At 37.7% G+C, this 20,290-nt stretch overlaps 2 protein-coding genes across 4 annotated transcripts in view; one reads left to right on the forward strand and one right to left on the reverse strand.

The window, feature by feature from the left end:
* The window catches only part of TMEM156 (transmembrane protein 156), a gene marked incomplete at its 5' end in the record, with an annotated part of 42,266 nt that extends 40,118 nt beyond the window's left edge, over positions 1-2,148 (forward strand). Inside the window, one exon of the mRNA XM_081999500.1 lies at positions 1,720-2,148. Coding sequence (XP_081855626.1) covers positions 1,720-1,817 — 98 coding nt within the window. The 3' untranslated portion in view covers positions 1,818-2,148. The remainder of the gene's footprint in view (positions 1-1,719) is intronic.
* The window catches only part of FAM114A1 (family with sequence similarity 114 member A1), a gene marked incomplete at both ends in the record, with an annotated part of 30,060 nt that extends 10,017 nt beyond the window's left edge, over positions 1-20,043 (reverse strand). The window contains 7 exons of one of the 3 annotated variants that reach the window (XM_081999498.1): positions 3,192-3,315; positions 4,406-4,558; positions 6,343-6,477; positions 8,192-8,292; positions 8,458-8,571; positions 17,015-17,102; positions 19,708-20,043. In XM_081999498.1, coding sequence (XP_081855624.1) covers positions 3,192-3,315; positions 4,406-4,558; positions 6,343-6,477; positions 8,192-8,292; positions 8,458-8,571; positions 17,015-17,102; positions 19,708-20,043 — 1,051 coding nt within the window. Of the gene's footprint in view, positions 1-3,191; positions 3,316-4,405; positions 4,559-6,342; positions 6,478-8,191; positions 8,296-8,457; positions 8,572-17,014; positions 17,103-19,703 lie in introns of all 3 variants that reach the window. The other 2 variants (XM_081999497.1, XM_081999499.1) reach the window with 2 other exon arrangements.
* Between the last annotated feature and the right edge of the window lie 247 nt (positions 20,044-20,290).

Raw genomic sequence — 20,290 nt, forward strand, 5'->3', positions numbered from 1 at the left:
CACTAATTCATAAACAACTGAAAGGAAAAGAAGCTGCAGTGAAAAATACATGAAAGGGCTGCATAATCAAAGTGAGAGGAAACATCAGAGAACGGTATGCATTTGGCTTTCTCCTACTTCTGTCAGAAAATATCTTTTCCCATTCTATCTTTTCGTATTGATTTTGCACCTATCTGACTGTTAAGCAAAGACGCAAAAACCCTATGATTCCAGTTTCAAAGTTGCCAAGAACAAAGCCTAGCCCCAATCCTTTCCCAAGAAGTCCTCCAAAGACCACTGCAGTAATTTCTCATTGTGTAGGACTGAAAGTGTTTACGGTAGAAACTAAAAGCAGCACTAACATCTCTGAACGAGATCCTGAGAGTCTAGGATAAGAAGGGATCCTGAGAGTTTACATAAAACAAACTGCCACCCTCTTGAAACACTTGAATGCGAAGTACTGGCTTTCCTGCCAGCTAGTATTTTTTTTTTTTCCTCAATCCATATAGCACTGACAAATGACGCTGTATAAAAATATTACTTTGATAATGAGAAAGTTGGAACAAATTAGCAATAAATGTTAATTAACTTGTTTTCAAATACTGCTCAGTGCCTACATAAAATTTAACATTTTCAAACACCATTAGTTAATCTCTGTCTTTTGTAGGAAGGTGGCTTCCTTACATAAAAGAAAAAACCACAAGTTTTATTGAGCTAGGACGCACAAATTAAAATCCTACTGAAGGGAAGTTAGATGTAGCTTTAACCTGTTTAGCAAGCAGGTTTAAAACTCAAAATTCCTCCACAGAATTTAGCATAGCCCGGTACCTCTTGCTAGATTAGCTAGCTTAAGTAAAAATATGTCATTCTGTAATAAAAAGTATGCTAGTAAAAGAGCATATGGCTTACTGACTTGATTTTGTAAGTGTAAAAGCTATTAATGTGCTTAACAGGACCTTAACTGTATTAACTAGCTTGAGCTAAGAACACAAACTTGAGCTATGACCACAAGCCTTCTCTTTGCAGTAAGATATGAGCTACATTTAATTCTGATCAGCCAACCTGTTGTTAAACTTTACTGTCTTTTATCTATGCTGGATGCCAAATCATGTTTAAAATTTTTGCTAACATTAAACACAGACCATTTTCTTAGTGTAAATATTAATTATGCCACAGAAATACGCTTAAGGTCCAACAAGTCATGTCAAGTAAACAATTCCAGTTTAAAAATAAAACCGAACAACTCAAACCTATCGAGAGGGGATGTGTCAAAGCACTACAGACTGTTAAGAGCACTTTCAACGCAGTGTTGCATGCACTACAGATTATGGGTCAGAGGCTGAAGAAAGAAGTAAAGGCCACATACCCCAGGTCAGGAGCCTGACCCCAGAATTGTCAGCTCAGCCTTAGCATAAAACTACTTTGAAAAGTGATTAACCTTTCTATTCTTTTGCTGTCCTCCAGTGGAACTAAAATTTATCCAACTTAATACTAATGTATGATATTTATCTGTAGTTCAAATGCTAATAGATCTGGAGCCTGACTGCACTACAGGACATGAGTAATTTTGAACTGCAGCCTGAAGTAACACCCATTCAGCTGTAAGGTGGAAGGAACATGCATGTGGTTATTATTTCTGCTGTCACAGAGAGGAGGATATGTTTCACGGCTGACCGATTTGCTTCTGCAGGGGAAAACCTGCAGCACACTCTGAATTTGCCTTTTTTTTTTTTTTTTAAGGTGTACATTGCCTTGGTTCCAGCCTATTTAGAAGGGCAGCTAATGTTTCAAGGAACGTGATCAGCAGCTGTGATTCACTGAAAGAACAGAACTTCTGACCAACAGAGAAAACATCACTTTGTGCAATAAACAGAGCTTTTCCTGGGGGCTGGTTTCAAAGCAGAGAACTATTTACTACAGAAATTAAGGAACAACAGACATCTCATGAATCCTCACTCTTAAGCAGATAACACACTTTCTTGACTTCTATTTCTCACAACCCCACAGAGGAATGTGGGGTTTTAAAGAGTAACAAGGGGAAAAAAAAACCAACAGCAAGAAACTCTACAATATTAAGACTTTACACTGAACACTCGCTGTCCCCAAGAAGAAACAGTAAGCTACCTGTGAGAGACAATCAGGCATACTGAGTAAGCACTGCTAGAAAGAGTGGTCTTAGCAGAAAAGACTTTCCAGTTAAAACATGTGGATGTTAACACAGTTTTTCTAACTTTTCTGAAGGCTAGAGAAATCATACCTCACCATCTTGCAAAATGTAGGTTTTATGGGCAAAGCACCCCTAAGAAGATCAAGAGGATGTGGCGTATCTTTTTATGTTTCTGTATTTCTGAAACACAACAATGTGGTGTTTAATGGCACGAGCCGGTCCTCAGTCAGGTCAAGGGGATTGCTCTATTACTGGTACGGATCTCACAGGCCTGGAGACATGAACTATGGTGGCTTTAAGCTAACTTCTTACCCTTCTGTTCTCAGCCTGTTCTGGTGAATGCCAAAACTCCTGACCTGTTTAAGACACCTATTTTGCCTCTAACCATAGGAGGTACACATTTTATTGTAACTTTTGTGAGCTGATCTATGGACTGTCATACTGGTCCCATAGTGCTTTGCACTATGTCATAGTTACAGCACGCTGCTTCTGCTTTAACTTCTCACACTGCACATGTCACATCTTGCCGAGTAATACCTAGAAAGCAGCTTTGCCACCATGTTTCAAAGTGACTTTCCTTCAAAAAGGTCAGGGTTCTCAAGTCCCTTCATTACACTCAAATCTTTTCCTTAGCTAGCAAGGGAGGATGCAAAGTGAGGATGAAGTTGCTAAAGAGAAAAGCATTGCCGAACACTCCAAAACTTTCAGATTACACAACTTCATAAACAGATTCTGTAAGAAAACCTCAGTTATCCAAAAGGTTATTATTTTCCATTCTTCAGTTGTGTTTTGCTTTCACTGATGATATTGCAAAGTAATATAATATTTCCTTACGTTATTACGTATATTCGGTATCTCACACTTCAATTACAATATAAATTCAAAATTAAGCATTGATCAGCTTTCAGAACTTTTAGAGTACTAATTTTAGTGACTGCCTTATGAAAAGGATATGAAAAATTATAGTTTGGATTGTAATTTTTAAAAGTACTATATTCAGGAGTGACAATTGTTCATACGGTTAAGTGTCTGTATTTCTAATTACCTTTCTGTGCCTGCACCACTTCATCATCTGACTCCTTTGGAACAAAAATCTCTTTTATAGCAATTAAATCATTTTTCACAGTCTCCAACTGCTCTCCATCAAGTGTTGCTAAATATGACTGAATCTGTAAAAGAAAGTATAGTAAGCATTCCTAACCAAAACAGAGCATTTCTTAAATTGCTAATTTAGAACCTGATACCAAAATAGGCTAAGAAATGGAAACTTATTGTGCTCAAATCTTGTGTCTAACCTTCCAATGTAGACACATCTTTAGTTCTCATCAACAACAAAAAAATGAGTATCACAAAAATTACACCAGCCTTGCAAGATCATCAGGTCTTTACCTCTTCCCAGAACATTAGTTTTGAATTATAAAACTACGGTTTAATTGCAAACTGTAATAAGTACTTTGGGATTGCTTGGGTGAAGACAGCAGGCAAAAAGAGCACAGGCAGAATTCAGTGCCTGAGGGGCACTGCGGCTTGGGAACTGGTTGGGCATTGGTCAGCAGGTACTGAGAAATTGTATTGTGTATCATTTATTTTGTATATTCTTTTACCATTATTATTATTCTCTCTTCCCTTGCTGTCCTATTAAACTGTCTTTATCTCAACCCATGAGTTTTACCTATTTTTTTTGATTCTCCTCCCCATCCCACCGGGGAAGGCGGGGAGGAGTGAGTGAGCGGTTGCATAGTGCTTAGTTGCCAGCTGGGGTTAAACCACAACACAGGAGGTAGATTTAAAAGTTTTTTTAAGTTTAAAAACTAACACAATAAAGAAGGCTTAGGAATTGAATAAGTAATCTGAAATTCAGATTCAGAGGCTAGTTTACTAGCCTCCAGGTGTAGTAGGTCTGGAATTCCTGAATGTAAGGACCAGTGCCTGATACAAAAGCAAAAGAATTCAACGTCCTTGCGAATTCTGAAAAGACATCTGCATAGTGTCACAGCTGAAAAATACACACTGTATATGGTCCTAACAAAAATAACTTTCAGTTATGAAGTTGTTTGTTTTGAGTTAATTTTGGAGTTAAATTTTAGGTGTATTGAGATTGATTTCCTGAAGACAAGGACAGGCCCGTGGAACCAATCCAGCTTTCTCAGAAGTTGATGGAAAACTTACTGTTCATTCCACATGCACCTGCAAAGTGAAATTAATGTAAAGATTAATTTTTTACCAACCATTTTGATTTATGCTGGCTGCATACTGTACCTGAGTTTCACTTTCATTTGACAGGATTTCCAGAGCTTCAAGATGAGACAAACCTTGGAATTCATCAAAAAGTAGTCCATAATGTGCTGTTCTTTCAACTGTAACTTGCTGGGCCCTCCTCTGTTTCTCTTTTTCTTTAGCTTCTCGCAACAGCTGCAAAAATATACATCATTCCTGTTGTTTTATTGGTAGTGCTGTAGGTATGACAGATTTTATTACTTTCTGCTTCTGCCCGTCTAGGAAGTAGTAGTAAGATTTGGGATTATACCACACTTGCAGAGCTGAAAATTTAGAGGTGAAATATCTAACTTCTTTTTTGATAAACTTCTCTAATAAAATATTTAAGTAGTATTCTAAGTGTGATTTTCCCAATGGTAATTGCTAACCATTTAAAAAAAACCCAAAACAACGAACAAATAATCTTGCTTATGTTCTCAAAAGCAATGTCAGCTGTGGATACCATATAATAAATCTAGCCACCGATCACAATGAAAACAAAATTAAAAGGACTATTTCATATACAGCCTTAAAGAGTCCTGCAACCCATTCCACAGACCACAAAATGGGAAGAATATAATTTTCAGGACTTACCAACCTACTTGCATAAATAATGCAAGTACAAATACATAAATATTTCCTATAAAATATTTTTTGCAGATACTAAAGTCCGTTTTATCTGACAACAGGACTGACAAAAGAGATCGGCCTAATAAGGTATGACTTCTACCAAAGGTGGGACGGAACTATACTCCATATACTTGGGGATATTTTGGAGTGATCTTCTTATATGCTAACAGAAGTGTATAAGAAGGACAGAATATAGAATAGGATCTTCTATTCCTTTCTTCTATTCCCAGGAAGGAATGCCCTCTTGTATGAATTTGCTACAGTAAAGCTGCTAAATAATGTGAACTGCATCTGAAGTCACATATAAGCCTCTGAATAAAGGTGAATTCTTGACACGCTAGTCAGAATTTCTACAATATTGTCTTCAGTTACTAATCTGTTATAAAAGATTTATGATGGCAGATTTTTCAGTCTCCACCTTCTAAAGATCACTCACAAAGTTTTATGTTCAAATCATCGAAAAGGAAACACTGTGTTATGCAAGCCATGAGAACTGATTTATGTCACCTTCTGCCTCACATTTTATGTGTGGATTCATGTATATTGTTTAGGAAGGTATTCTCAAAAGCTCATTTTAACCCTGTGGGCCTCAACAAGAATTATTTGCTTTTGGCCTACTACAACGTCAGCCTTTTTACACTTAAAACGACCACCACTAAAGATGAAACATCTCATTAAAAGAAAAATACCTTACTGCTCTCTACAAGGAAGTAAACATGTAGTAAAATTAAAGTTTTTTTCAATGTCTATTGATTTCCACTCCTCTTACTGTCTAGAGAGCTAAAATTATTTTGTACTGACAGCACTTATACTTCTGTTTTTATCTTGTCTCTGTACTTTTAAATATACGAGTCATGATTGTATAAAGGTACCATTAATTTAAATGGACATTAAGATAAAACTTTTCACAGCTTTAATTCCTAGTGAAATATATGTCATATTCCAGTATTACTCATTTCCAAGGAAAGTAGTATAGTGATGTTTATGTTGGATGATATCTATCTACAGCTGTTAGAACAACACCAACAATTAGATTGTGTCTACAGAGTGTAACGATTTAACACTACCTATACTATGTTATTAAAACCAGCTATTGTACATGGGGTTATGCAGAAAACATGATTTTACATTATCTTTTGTGGTTCGGGGGGGGGGGGGAAGTAAGTGGAACAAATATAAAGCATAATACTTATTTCCATAAGTCTAGCCAGTATCTTCTGCAATAAAGCAAGTGTCTCCCTGAGGCATCTGAAATTCTGGAAAAAGACTCTGAAGCTGCATTGACAGAGCTGTATTTAAAGAAATCCAACCTGAGATAGAGAAACTGTTCTTGCCATCAGTGTTTTGGTTCTCTTAAATCCAGGATCGCTTTCTGCAAGGACATTCATGGTTGTCTTCCCAATAAATTCCAAAGCATCTAAGCCTCCAGATAATACACTTTTGCCCTGTATAAAATATTGCAATGTGGTTATTTTCTTCCCACCTTATGCTAATATGAACTGTAAAGAATTTTTTTTTTTATGACACCGTCTTTGAACATTCAGGTCCCTAGATTTTCTATGCTTTAGCAATAGGATTGATACATTTATAGAATTAAGATACTTTGTTCTGAATACATTTTCAAAAAGAAAAAAAATTAACTATACAAATATTTCTAGTTAATGAAATTACTCACACCAGAGGAAATGTAACACCTGTTGCCAATAAAAAAATTATGAATAATACCATTTTAGTTTTATCCGAAGTGGCATCTAGTCTGTAGGAACATATTTTAGATGTGAATAATATGGAGCCAAAGTCCATCATGAACAGGATGACCCTGCCTTACCTAACTGACTTCTAGAATTTTGACACTTGTGATGACTCTGGAACTGTCTATCAAAATACAGTTGTTTTTTCTGTGCCTTTATACTAGCATTAGCCCTCGTCCACAATTTTTCATGTACCCTGAATAAGAATTTTCACTGGCTAAAGATTTCCATTTCAATCTGGATTATGCATCTGTCAGATACTCACGTGCTGATGTAACTTGATATAGAATGGAAAACCCTACCAAAGTTTCAAATGGCATTACAGGCAACTTACTGAGACCTTGTTATTCTTTCTGTTTGGCAACACTCATCACTGTGGTATAGTAGTCCCTCTAGGTTTGCATAAGAGCACATTTCTCTTATTTGAAGATCTTATACAATGCTCAGGTGATCTCACTGGTGCCCAGCTCTCACAAACCTTACGATGCTCCAGATTCTGTAGCAATAGTCTTAGGAATAGTCTATAGGAATCTCCCTCTGCTCCCAAAATCTTTGATGTTAGTGATGAGGCACTCAGAGTGAAGTGGACATGCACTAAAAAAGAATAGCCACTTCGTAAAACATGCTCAACAGTGAGTTAGTCTTCTATGCTTTTTTAGCTGATGCTTAAAGTCTTTCATAATTTCAAGGGAAACACCATACCAAAAACCTCAGAGGAAAACATTTGCTATGGTAATAGTATGTAAAAGATGTTGGGGAAGAAGATGACACAAAAATTGATTTGGAAACATTATTGTACAGGATTTTGAAAAAGCTGAAACACAGAAAAACAGAAAAGGATTAAGTGCAACACACAAAAAATATATATAGGAAAGAACTGTGAACAAAAGATTTTGCCTCACTGAGTCTGCAATCAGACCACCTTCTGGGGAGGCTAATTATGAAATGAGAGACTAGACAGAGAGGTGAAGGTAAGGGCAAAGGACTAACAACACAGACTTTAGTAAAAGCCTTAAAATAAGCAAATGGAGTATTTTCTTATTTTATCTGCCTTCAATAATGATAACAAGGAAGGACTTAACTGCAAAAAAATTAGATGATGGTCCCACAACTATAAAAAAGATTTCCCAAGAATCTGCAGATTTCTATATAGTTTTGGAGAAGACCATATTTTTCACTGAAACTGGTGCCATAGCAGTAACTGACTTAGTTGTGGTTGACTTTTTTGTTATAAATCTGATACAGTTATTTTGCCATGGAAGAGACTCTAAACAGACTTACAACAGAACTGTTTTTACAAAGACCTACAACTTAACAAACTCCACCTGTTAGGTGTGACCTATAGTGAAGTTGCATCTAAAAATGATGAAGAACAACTAGAGCAGAGAAGCCCGCTAAAATGACTCACTGTGTTCTGTACAGCATTAGTGATAGCTGACAACATGCCACGAGATCCAGATGAAGGAGAAGAAGGAATATTCTCAGAAGAGCTTTGGTCCAGAGAATCTTCTGCTTTTAACAAAAGAAAAAAAAGCAAGCTACAGCATACTTTCAACTCTACAAGTCACAAATTACAGTAAACTGGATTCTGTGATCAAAATCTTAAAATTTTGTAAATTGGACTAATTTGGCAGTGTCAGGAGTTTTGTCCAATTTCAGTAAACTTGAACTTACGTATAATTGGTGTTTCAGCTGCAGGAGGCTCTGCTGTTTCTGAAGATGATGAACTTGCATTATGAATTCCTAGGGTAGTTCCTGCTTTTTCCTTTACTGCTGTTATCCCATGACCTGCAGCAGAAGCGTATTTTAGATTCTATGATTTGAAAACTTATTACTAACAGTGCATATTATTCTTATACTCTATGAATGATGACAATCAGGATAACTATTAAACTTACCTTAATTGCTTAATTTTTTTCTAGGTTAATAATTCACTTGTTCTACTACCAGTATATTAACTGACCAGAACTGATAAAACTGAAGTATAATACAAATGACACTGGACTTGAAATGTAAAACTTGTTTCAATGGCACACAGTAGTTCACTGCTTTTCAAAATGCTAAATATTCTATTACAATTAGTTTAAACAGAAATTGATGGTCCTCCTAATGCCATAGGGTTTGGCCTCATCTAGTTTTCAGAAGTCTAGAACAATTAACCCACAATTAATGGACTGGGTGACTGCAGGGCTGAGGTAAGGAGTCTTTCTTCAGTCTGCTGCATAGGTGCTATGTTAGGTAAGTATTTTAGGAATACTGACCCAGGTCCTCAAAGTTATTTCAGGATTCAGGCTCCTCAAAATTGCTCATTTTAAGTCAAATTCTGAAGTGTCTCTCGTCAAAGCTGCTGTTTAAACATACTTTGTAAAGTCTGTTGGTGTCAGATGACACAGACAGAATTATTGTTCCAGTGTAGCTGATCTCCTACAGACATTTTACCACCTTTACCTGATGCATACGCAGTGACTCCCTAACTCTCTGTTCTATTAAAATCGTCTAGTTTAATGTAAAGAATATATGTTATGAGTGATTTTATCAGGGTAATTTTGAAAGAATGGCATTGCTTTGCTGCTTTTCTATACAGAATTTATTTACACCAGCAGATGACAGGGACTGGTAACATCCCGCTATAGGATAGGGTGGGATTGCCTGGTAGTCAGTAAAAGGAGGCAGTAGCTTCTGGATCTGCATCAGCTGTGGTTGAAAAACATTGCCCTTAAAAAAGACTACCTATTCTGCTTCTGCATAGATCCATAAACATGTTCATGGTATGCTTCTCTTATTACAAATGATCCAGCCAGCATGTCTTCCGTATCTGGAAGTTTCTGCACATCAGCTGAGACACAATAAGTAAACAACCAACCAGGCAACCACTATTTCTTTCCAACACAAAATGAAATGGCTTCAGTGACCCTATTTTACTTTTTCCTGCATAATACACCGTTACTGCATCTCATGTAAAACTGATCATTTCTAGCAGCAGGACAATACAGAGTCCTTTAACTATCTGCCTAACTACTTACGAGAAGTATTAATGACAATTTCATACTTCTTTGCTTCGTTACTTTAAATTGAACTGCAAATAGATAAATTATTTCAGAAAAGCCATTAATACAGATGCTCAGGCAGATATCTAGACATCTAAGGCATGACGTCAAGCGTAACAATTCATTAAATGTTGTCCACACTTTCCCACAATTGTCTGCACTTCCTATCAGAAAAGTTCAAAGCACCTTTTCTGAGTTATATTAACTACAGTAAAATAGCCTATCATTTACCAGTGCTCTGCAGTGTTCTGAATATACGTATACATATGTGTATGTGGTCATACAAATATGCTTTTGAACATCTGATTAAAGACAGACACAGCAAAACTATTTGAAATTGAGTAGGAAGAAAGAAAGCTTAGATTTATGATTCTATGATTTCCAAATGGGTTGCACATCAAGTGCTCTATGAATTCAATAATAAATATACTCTAGAAAACATATGTGAAGCAGCACTACTGAAAGATCACATACAAGAAAACTCGAGTATCTGGAGGTAAATACAGAGACCAGATGTTCCCTAAGGAACAGATGAGCAGAAACAAGTAATTTTCTATATGACAGCATAAGCTGCATGAGGTACTGAGGTTTTACACTGAAATGGAGAGACCAGGCAATGCTTTTTCCTGTCTAAAGAAAGTATGACCCTGGTCTATTTTATCTCATGTCTTATAAAATGTAGCAATACGTCCAACTGTACAGGACATAGTAGGTTATGCAGCACCATGATTTAAGTAATTGCTGGATAACTTCTTGCCTTTTGCAAAATCTGTTCCAATGCAGATACTGGAGAGCGGCGTACTACTTTGTCTAATCCCAATCTCCTGCACATCTTAATTGGTTGAATGAAAATATTAGCATGAATAGATTCTGGAGTCATGTATTTACTCTCCAAATTCCTGGAACTCACTTAAATAACTATTAATTGTGCTTTAAACAAATGTAATAGATACTCCATTTCACATTCCTTTCCATTTTTCCCGCTCTCAACTTTTTAAATGAGCAAAAGAATTCTATTCTTTCCATTGACTTAATTTTTCTTACGGACTTGACTTGCTAGCAAAATATTATTGTTCTGTAATTATGTAAAAAGTTAAATACGACCATTAAGCAAAATTTTCCCTTTAACCGTGTGGATTTTCAGATTAATTTTCTGGGTTATTTTCTGTATGTAAAGATTTTTAATTTTTTTTTTTTTTTTTAGACTCTGTAATTTGGTTCTCATAGTTTTGCAGACAAGCCTATACTTCCAAGAAAAGGAGGCACACAGTTCCTGTGCTGGTATTTACAGACTTATAAAAGGCAGCACTGTTGGCTGTGGTTACATGCACTACAATGATAAAATATTTCAGTTTCACGTTATCCGAAGCATCTGCATTTCTGTTTCACAGAGACTTCAATTTAAGCTATGCAATGCAGATTATTATGCACACCCATGTGTAATAATATCCACACTCATTAACATAGTGACATCACAAGTGACATTTCATTCCGTCACAGCGAGTGACGAGAAAAGGTTTCAGCGTACCAAGGTATATGGGTGTCTGATACTTTCCTGTGCCATTCTACTAGGTGAAGAACTAGATGAGGAATATACACAAGCACAAAATAATGAATATAGCAGAATATTAATGACAAGCAATGCATGAGAGAGATGCATTAAGCAGCCTTATGGTATGAATTTCAGAGACCATGTAAGTTAAATAGCTGAGTTCTATTTTCTATTACTTTCATTGTGTCTTATCAAGGGCACTAGAGGTAAAAATCACAAACTTACACAGAGGTAAGCACATGCATACAGCATGTTAGAGAACAGACTTTGCTTGGAAAGGCAGCTTGCTGAGCACCATAATGTAAGCACGTCATCATCCATACTAAACAATACAGCATATGAAAGGCAAGGCTTGTAGAAGATCGTAACTTTCATTAAGCTAGCAGATAGCTTAATTGGAAAAAAACTTATAGGCAAGCTTTCAAGCATACAAGTTGATTTTAAAAACGGAAGCCATAAGCTTCAAGTACGGACTGAGAATATATTTTGCCTCACTTAGCCCTTCTGATAAAACGTTTGCTGTTACAGCTAAGCTGATCTAATGGCTTCTTCGTGCTGGTATGGGAGGTTCAGGTCCTTCCATGGTCCATATTTGTCCCTCCTGCTTGCCCTGGTACTTATCTCAGTGAGTTGGTTCAAGAAACTAAAGAGGCAGAAAATGGATTTTTCTTTCCTTTAGAGTTATTCTTTTATCAGTTTAACTTCCTGAACTGGAACTTCCTGAAGCAGGAGTTCAGAGGAGCACAAGTGCTGGCACAGGGAGGAGGAAGAAACATGCGAGGAAAAGAGAGGTGCAGGACTGCACATTTCAGTGGCTGCAAGCCATTGATTGGCTTAGCTGCAATGGTAACCCACTGTTAGAGCAGAGTTTTATCAACACTGTTACAAAAACACTGGGTGGTGTAATTGCTGATTTACTAAAAAATACAATTTAAAAGAAAGAGGGTAAAATAATGACAGTAAGTACCAGTTGTGTCTCCAAATCACAGTGAACCTACCTCTCCCACCTCATCATTCCAGCAACTATTTCAGTAGATCTACTCCACTGTGGTTCCATAAGGGGGGAAACCAAAATTCTTGCATCTTTTAAAAACAAAACTCTTCATCTCATTAATGGGGCAGATTCAATAACCTTCTTAGTGTGACATCTAGTGTTAGATGCTAAGCATGATTCAGGCAGTGGCTGCTACTAATCCAAAGGCATTACAGATTCTGTTGTGTAGAGGAGTATCACATCTGCTTTGTGATGGGGACCTTGATCCAAACAATGTCAAAATTAGTTCAAAGACAACAGACTTTTTTTTTTTTTAGAATACAAAAACCACCACCAAAACAATCGCTGGCCATATATGCAGTTAGTTAAAGAGAGGTAAGATACAAATTAAATGGAAACTGCCTTATTATTAGAAACTAAAATCAGCTATGCTAAACAAACTGTAGTCATGCCGTAAAAATGCTAATCTGTTTGGGAGCTCTAAATCAGGGTTTGAAGTGTAATGAAACAGAGATCCTTGGACCAACCATTTCAGCTCACTCTTAAAGAAAAAGGAATGTAAGAAAGAAATTTTTTACAGTAAGAATGATCATTCACTGGAACAACCTCCACAGGGACATGGTAGAGTCCCCATTGCTGGGGGCGTTCAAGATGTAACTGGACAAGGTGCTAGATAATTTCATCTAGACACCCCTTCCCACAAAAGTCTGGACTAGATGAATTTTCAAGGTCCCTTCCAACTTGGGCTGTTCTATGAAACTATTTGTTAAAATCTGAATGTATTTGGTTAGGCCTTTAAGCTGTTATCTAGTCCACCTCAAATGGTTTCTGCTATTTTTACAGAGTACAGTTTTGAAGAAAAATATGATAGCAAATATTTGTCATACTTAACCAGACAAGCAGCTGTGCTGTACAAAGATAACAACTGAGAAACAGAAAAATCACATACCGAAGGTGTTGCTGACAAGTCTAATTCCAAGAAAGCAGCTTTACTTATACCATTTGCAACACCGAAGGAATAAGCAACACTGAAATGGACTGAATCGTGGCAAACTTACTTTCTGATGTAGAACAGGAGATGAAGCGTTGGTTAACTGCTCAGATATTAAATGCAGTAACTTGAAGGGGAATAATAATAATTTAATAAAAAGAAGAAAGGTTATAGAAATTCCCAATAGCTTTAATTTTTTTTCTACCTGTCTCTCACTAGGAATTATCATACTGAAACAGACATATGGTACATGCAGTCCCATATCCTGTCTGACAGTGACAGACAGTAAATACTTCACAGGATCAACCATGAATTTCCGTAACAAACAACTAGGGAATAAGCCCTCTATATCAGGAATATAAATTATTACCTGCTGCATTGATTTCCTGGAACAAATCTAAGATTATCTATGTGGTCTTTCAAGTTACGTTGGGTTCAGTGAACTATATTATAATGTTTGATTTATCATCCCAAGTTTTAATATCACAGAAAATAAATTTAAATGTTGTCCTAAAGATTTAGGATCCAATATGAGACTCAGGATACCATATAAGGAAAAAAAACCCAAGAGGGGAAATATCTGACTATGGGATAGAAGAATGTACATTTGATTTCTGCTTAATTCAAAGTCTATTTTATTTAATAAATTCACAAAGAAAAGTTAGATCCAAAATTATTAGATAGTAATATGGGAACTCAACCCTACCCTGACCCCAGGGTCAAGAAGTCTGTCTAAGTTGTAGATTCCAGGAAATGGAAAGAGAAAACAGGGAAGTGCTGCTTTACATACATCTGGTTTTAGGCTCTTTCCCAGTTGCTGGTCACTGCCAGAAACTAGACAGTAGATGGGCCTTCAGTGTGACATAGTGCAACCATTCTCATGTAAAATCAAAATTATTTTAAACTTTTCTTTTTCCTTTTCTCTATGTGGATGCTCCTTTGCCTAAGAAATTTGACCTCTTCCAACTGTGCTCATTTTTAAATAATACTAATTCTAAAAATATATATACATGGTGACAATATGCCTATTCAAAATTACAGAATCATAAAATAGTTTGGGTTGGAAGGGACCTTTAAAGGCCATCAAGTCCAACCCCCCTGCAGTGAGCAAGGACATCTTCAACTAGAGCAGGTTGCTCAGAGCCCCGTCCAACCCGACTCTGAATGCTGCCAGGGATGGGGCATCCACCACCTCTCTGGGCAATGTGTGCCAGGGTTTCTCCACCCTCATTGGGAAAAATTTCTTCCTTATATCTAGTCTATCTGCCCTCTTTTAGTTTAAAACCATTACCTCTTGTCCTGTCGCTACAGGCCCTGCTAAAAAGTCTGTCCCCATCTTTCTCTATAAGCCCCCTTTAAGTACTGGAAGCCTGCAGTAAGGTCTCCCCAGAGCCATCTCCAGGCTGAACAACCCCACCTCTCTCAGCCTGTGCTCACAGGAGAGGTGCTCCATCCCTCTGATGATTTTTGGAACAACACCACACAACCTATCAAAAGGTTGTATAAAAATGGCCTGTATAAAATGACATCACATCATTAAAAAGTCCATGGAAATCCACAGAGATACAACGCTGGCAGCAGGTTTTATAGACAAAAGAAACAAATCGCTGTAAAAAAGTATGTCTTGTTTACTACGAAGGGATACAGCACGCGTTCTTGTTTGTCTCCCAAATTTCCAACAGCATTCATCATTTTCAGGCAAGCTCGCATCAGTTGGGCAAGAAAATATCTATGGCCATACTGTCCCACAGGAAATGTATACACTTTGGGACACTAAACTCATTACTCAGTGAGGCCAACGCTTCTAAGCAATGGAAGACTGTGAGTGAGACTGTCACTACAAGCCTGCAAGAACAGTAACTATTTGGTAACAAATAACCTTATTATTCACAAACAACATTGGAATGTCTATTTGATAGAATACTATTTACTGCAAAAACTAAACAGAATATGACTATCTCACAGGCAAAAACTGAATGACCTGAAAGAGCTCTGTTCCAAGAAACCCTTCACTGCAACTATAAAAAGGAACTGAAGAATTCATCAGCATTACAGTTCCAACCGATCAACAGTAAAATTACATTTATGCACATAAATTTTCTTCTTTAGTCATTTACACTGAGCCAAATTCTTTTCAAAATTCTGTTGCTGTGATAGTCTGAGAATGTAAAAGAGGCAAGGCTGGTGGAAGTCTGTGAAAGCGGTACCCTTTATTAGGCCTACTAATAGTATTGGGGAAAAAAATGGGCAAAATTTTTGACACAGAGGCCCTTCCTCAAGTCTGAAAGAGAAGCGCTAAACTTTAAGGTTAAATACAAGTTGAGAACACTTACGCAGTTCCATAGTTACTTAAACTGTCCTTGTCTCCACTGGCATGTTCTGTGTGTTCCCATCATTTCCCATTCATTAGCATTTGGGTGATCAGATGGTGAGCCAGATTAGGGAATTTACAAACTGATCCAGTTAAAGATCCAGCTCTTACTTCATTCGTACTTTTCAAAATCAGTCCTATAAACCAGGTCCCCCCATCACTACATGAAGGCTACTGTTAGCATAAGAGAAGGAAGAAACACATTCCTGGGGCAGGGCAGGCCTGCTTCTTTGAGCAGCAACCTTCATTTATGTCAATTTAAAAGACCTAAAGACCTCTTAGAAACCCATTCTGAGTTTAATTAGATATGTTAATTGGTTGGACTGTCTGAAAGAAAAGGTAGTTATGAACTCTTGAGTGTGGGTGTTACTGAAAAAAAAAAGAGATGACAGGGGAAGTTCCCTCCTTCTCTGAGAAATAGACAGAAATAATTTATTGCCCATGGAACAGAGGAGTATAAGGAAGAGAATTATTTAGCTTTATATGGGAGCATAAAACCAGTACCTCTGTTGAATCCATTATTTTTAGTAACTAGCAATTAATTTTACTTCCTAGGTTCATGTTTTTAAGGTGTTTTGTGGATCCTTTATGAGAACTGATTAGTTAACAGCTTAGAAGCTGTTTTGTGAGAAATGATTTCCCACTGGTAACTAGGTATTTGCGTGCTTCGCTTTTTGTCTGTGAGAGCTTTCAATGTGTAATGACTAAGTTTACCTAAAGTCTTCACAAGGACATTTTGCACTGACATACTATCAGAAATGAGAGTATAGGGGGAGGGAGTATAGGGTCCATGTTTCAATACATTGTTCTACTCGCTGAAGTCTGGCGTGATAACTTACCAGTTTCACTGGGTGTCAGTGAAAGCTGGAATGATTTACGAGAAGTGAATTCATATTGTGTAAAGAGAAGTCACAGTGTATAAACGACAAACATGCATGTGCATGGATCTGGGCGGGAGTACTTTTTACTTCAAAAACCATAAACCTTTGGCCAACAGTAATTGTATCAGATTATGTATCCTTTCTGTGCTGAAGGCACAATGAGGTACTTCACTAACTTTACAAACAAGCCTAATACCTCGTCCATAATCTGACATGAAGTGTTTAGGTACTTTGATAGTTTAGGAAGGTCCTTCTTCCTATCAAAAAAAGAATCACGCTTGCCAAGCACATCAGGATAAAACTGTCTATGAATCTTTAAGAGAAAACATTAATATGTCTAATGACACATTAAAATTATGATTTATTTCTATGTACTTTACTGATTGAACACTTACCCACTGTGGCAGAAGCTGATGACAGGAGAGACTTTCCCCAGGTACCCCAAGCTCCCCATCTGCTTGCTTTAGATGAGGAGTCTGTGGCCTATAAGAACAAAAATATTACTCCACTGTCCAAAATTCATGCTTTCCAAAGGCAGAAGGAAACACAAAGAACCTAGCAGGCAACAAGGTCCAGCATTTAATAAATGATGATACCAGCAAAAATGGTTGTGCCATGGCTTACCAAGGTATATAATCTGCAAATAGGCACTTTGTAATATACTACTTGGCTTCCCTAATCATAGTGATGCCTTCTGAAGAAAGGTTCTCAAAAGACAGAAGATACAGAGAAATAGCCCAGAATAACTACTGACAAAAGCTTTGACACCGGCTCCTCTGCTTAACCTTTTGTGCAAAGTAGTCCTTGCATGAAAGGTGTCATTCTTTATGACACTGCAGGGTTGTTACCATTCTCACCTCACCCTTTCTCCCCACCCCTCCGCCCCGGAAGGAAACCAAGGTCACCAACCTGATGTCTGTGAAATTGATCATTTGGCTGTTTCAATATAAAATCAGACAGGTTAATTCAAACAGCCTTTTGTTGTGGGTTAAGCTAACCTTGCAGGCTTTGACTGAAAAGCCCCATAATGGGTTTTGCAGGCTGTCCTGCAGAGCGTAAATTCCAGCTAAAGAATTGTAACATGTAGTTGGGAAGGTACTAATACTGGTGCACACATCTGTGCAATGAACGCATGACTACAACTTCAATGTGAAACAAGAGCATCCATATGGAGAATTAGTTAAGAATGTGGTGTCATACTAAACCAAAGCTTATTTCACGTATAGTGTCCCTGGGCAGTCATGCCCCTTCTCTAGCTTTATTATGATGACTGATTTATATCGCCTTTATGTTCACAGTTTGGTCACTAAGGCCAGCTTTTTAAAGGTCTTTTCATTCCTAAAGCCCAAAAAATTCTTAATGGGATCTTAAATGCTTACAGCCAGTGCTAGATTGGGTATTATATGGAATTCAAGCTACTAGGCACAAGGAAGCAGAATAGGAAGCTTAGTTCAGATCACCTATTGCTGAAAGCACCTAAAACTCCAGAGCTGTCTTTACAGATGTCCTAATATTTCTTCAGGCACCCGATCTTATAAAGCCATACAAGTTTATTAGAGGTATTACTAGGGAGAGGCAGGAACCTGTCTCCTTTCTAAGTTCTATTGCGAGCCAGAGTCAGCGGCTTCTCTGCCTGAAGTCTCCTCAGAGGTGTAACCCAGTAGATGTGCACAGAGAACTCCTAACAACTGAGTTCAATAAAAACACAGCCAGAGGAGGTGCTGCCCATTTTTCACATTAATGTGTGGTATTAAGCGATTATCAGTACTACATATTTAAGTCATATTAAGAAACTGTTGTCTCAAGAAAGTGTCCAGTAACATCATCCCTACGCAATCAACTCAAAACCAAAAGCTGATGTATCCCAAGACAGCTCTGCATTGTGCATTGTACACATCCCCTGTCACCTCTTCAAGGTAGGTCACTCCCACTGGTGGAAAGGACTAAAACAATGTGTTTTAACCTTTTCCAATTTGTTGATGCCTGTATATTTTTCAGTGGAGATGAGAACATCTTCACCTATGTCACATGTATTTGATTTGGATGATGTACAGACTGTAAAAAAGCCTTGTTTTTGTCAGTTTTCTTTTATTAACTTCTTGCAATTACTCACAGGACTCCCAAAGGTCTGTGGATCACAAATCAAAAACTACTGGCCTAGAACAAATCAAAAACTACTGGACGTTCCACTGAGCCTTGCGAAACATACGCAGTTTTTGTAAAGTCAATGACTTGAACGCTGTCAAGTACAAGATTCAGTGCTGCATGCACAGCGTAAATTGTCCTTTTCTAGGTTCATTCTGTGAACTGAATGAAGCAGATTTGTACAGAAAGACAGATAACAAACTCACAGGAGTATTATATCTATACAAAATGGACTAGATTCTTAATAGGATTTAGGGTCCAGTATAGTTTTATTGCAACCAGCCTAGAAAGACCAAATTCATATCATAGAATCATAGAATCATGGAATAGTTTGGGTTGGAAAGGACCTTTAAAGGCCATCTAGTCCAATCGCCTGGCAATGAGCAGGGACATCCTCAGCTAGATTGAGTTGCTCAGAGCCCCGTCCAACCTGACCTGGAATGTTGCCAGGGATGGGGCATCTACCATCTCTCTGGGCAACCTGTGCCAGGGTTTCACCACCCTCACTGGCAAAAGTTTCTTCCGTGTATCGAGTCTGAATCTACCCTCTTTTAGTTTAAAACCATTACCCCTTGTCCTATTGCTAGAGGCCCTGCTAAAAAGTCTGTCCCCATCTTTCTCTATAAGCCCCCTTTAAGCACTGAAAGGCTGCAGTAAGGTCTCCCCTTGGCAGGGGGCCATAGCACAATGGCAAGGGCAAAAAAACATGGCACAACTCCCCTCCTCTCTCTCCTGGAGCCTTCTCTTCTATCATACTGGCAAAGAGAAATTCAATTATTCTTAGTTTCCAAAAGCTTGGTGTTGCAATTTAACTTATTTTAGTTCCACGCAGGTTTTCTGCATACAGCTCCCTAGGCTTTTGTGAAAAACAGTATGTACATTGTACAAAATTCTGTCCTTACAAAGCAGGGAGGGCTTTTATGGAAAAGAAAGTATTACTTACTGAACAGCTTTGTTCATGCAGAGTTTCTTCACATTCAGGTTCTGTATCTAGGCTTACGGTCTCATTGCACTCAGTGGGCATGTCTTCAGTCGCCTCTCCACTGGAAGGCAGACTTTCAATGATTTTTTCAGTCAAAGGGTTTTCACTAATAAGTATGTCTCCTTCCTGTCTGTTACTGGCACTCTGAGTGGCCTGTCCATGTTCATCCTGTGAAGACTCATGCAGGATCTCAGCTTCTACAAGGTGTGGTACTGACAATGGTTCCTCATTGCTGGGCATTTCCATTACTTCAGGTTTTTCTTCAGATGGGATGCCATCACGTATCTCTTCAGACATTTTCAAATCTACATATATAGAAAAAATCTTTTAGGTTCCATAAACATTTGGATAACTATAAAATATGCAGCATTTACCATAAGCTATTGCTGAAAAACAACACAGCTTTGATGTAAGGCCTCCTGAAGCATGGAGCCCTGTGACACATGCATCACACCGGCACTGACATCATGATGATACTCTAAATACTCTATTCACCTTGCAGGATCTCACTCAAGTACAAAAAACAGCATTACCGTTTTCCAAA

The sequence above is a fragment of the Phaethon aethereus genome (assembly GCF_964289735.1).
Source record: "Phaethon aethereus genome assembly, chromosome: 4".
NCBI classification, from domain to species: Eukaryota; Metazoa; Chordata; class Aves; order Phaethontiformes; family Phaethontidae; genus Phaethon; species Phaethon aethereus.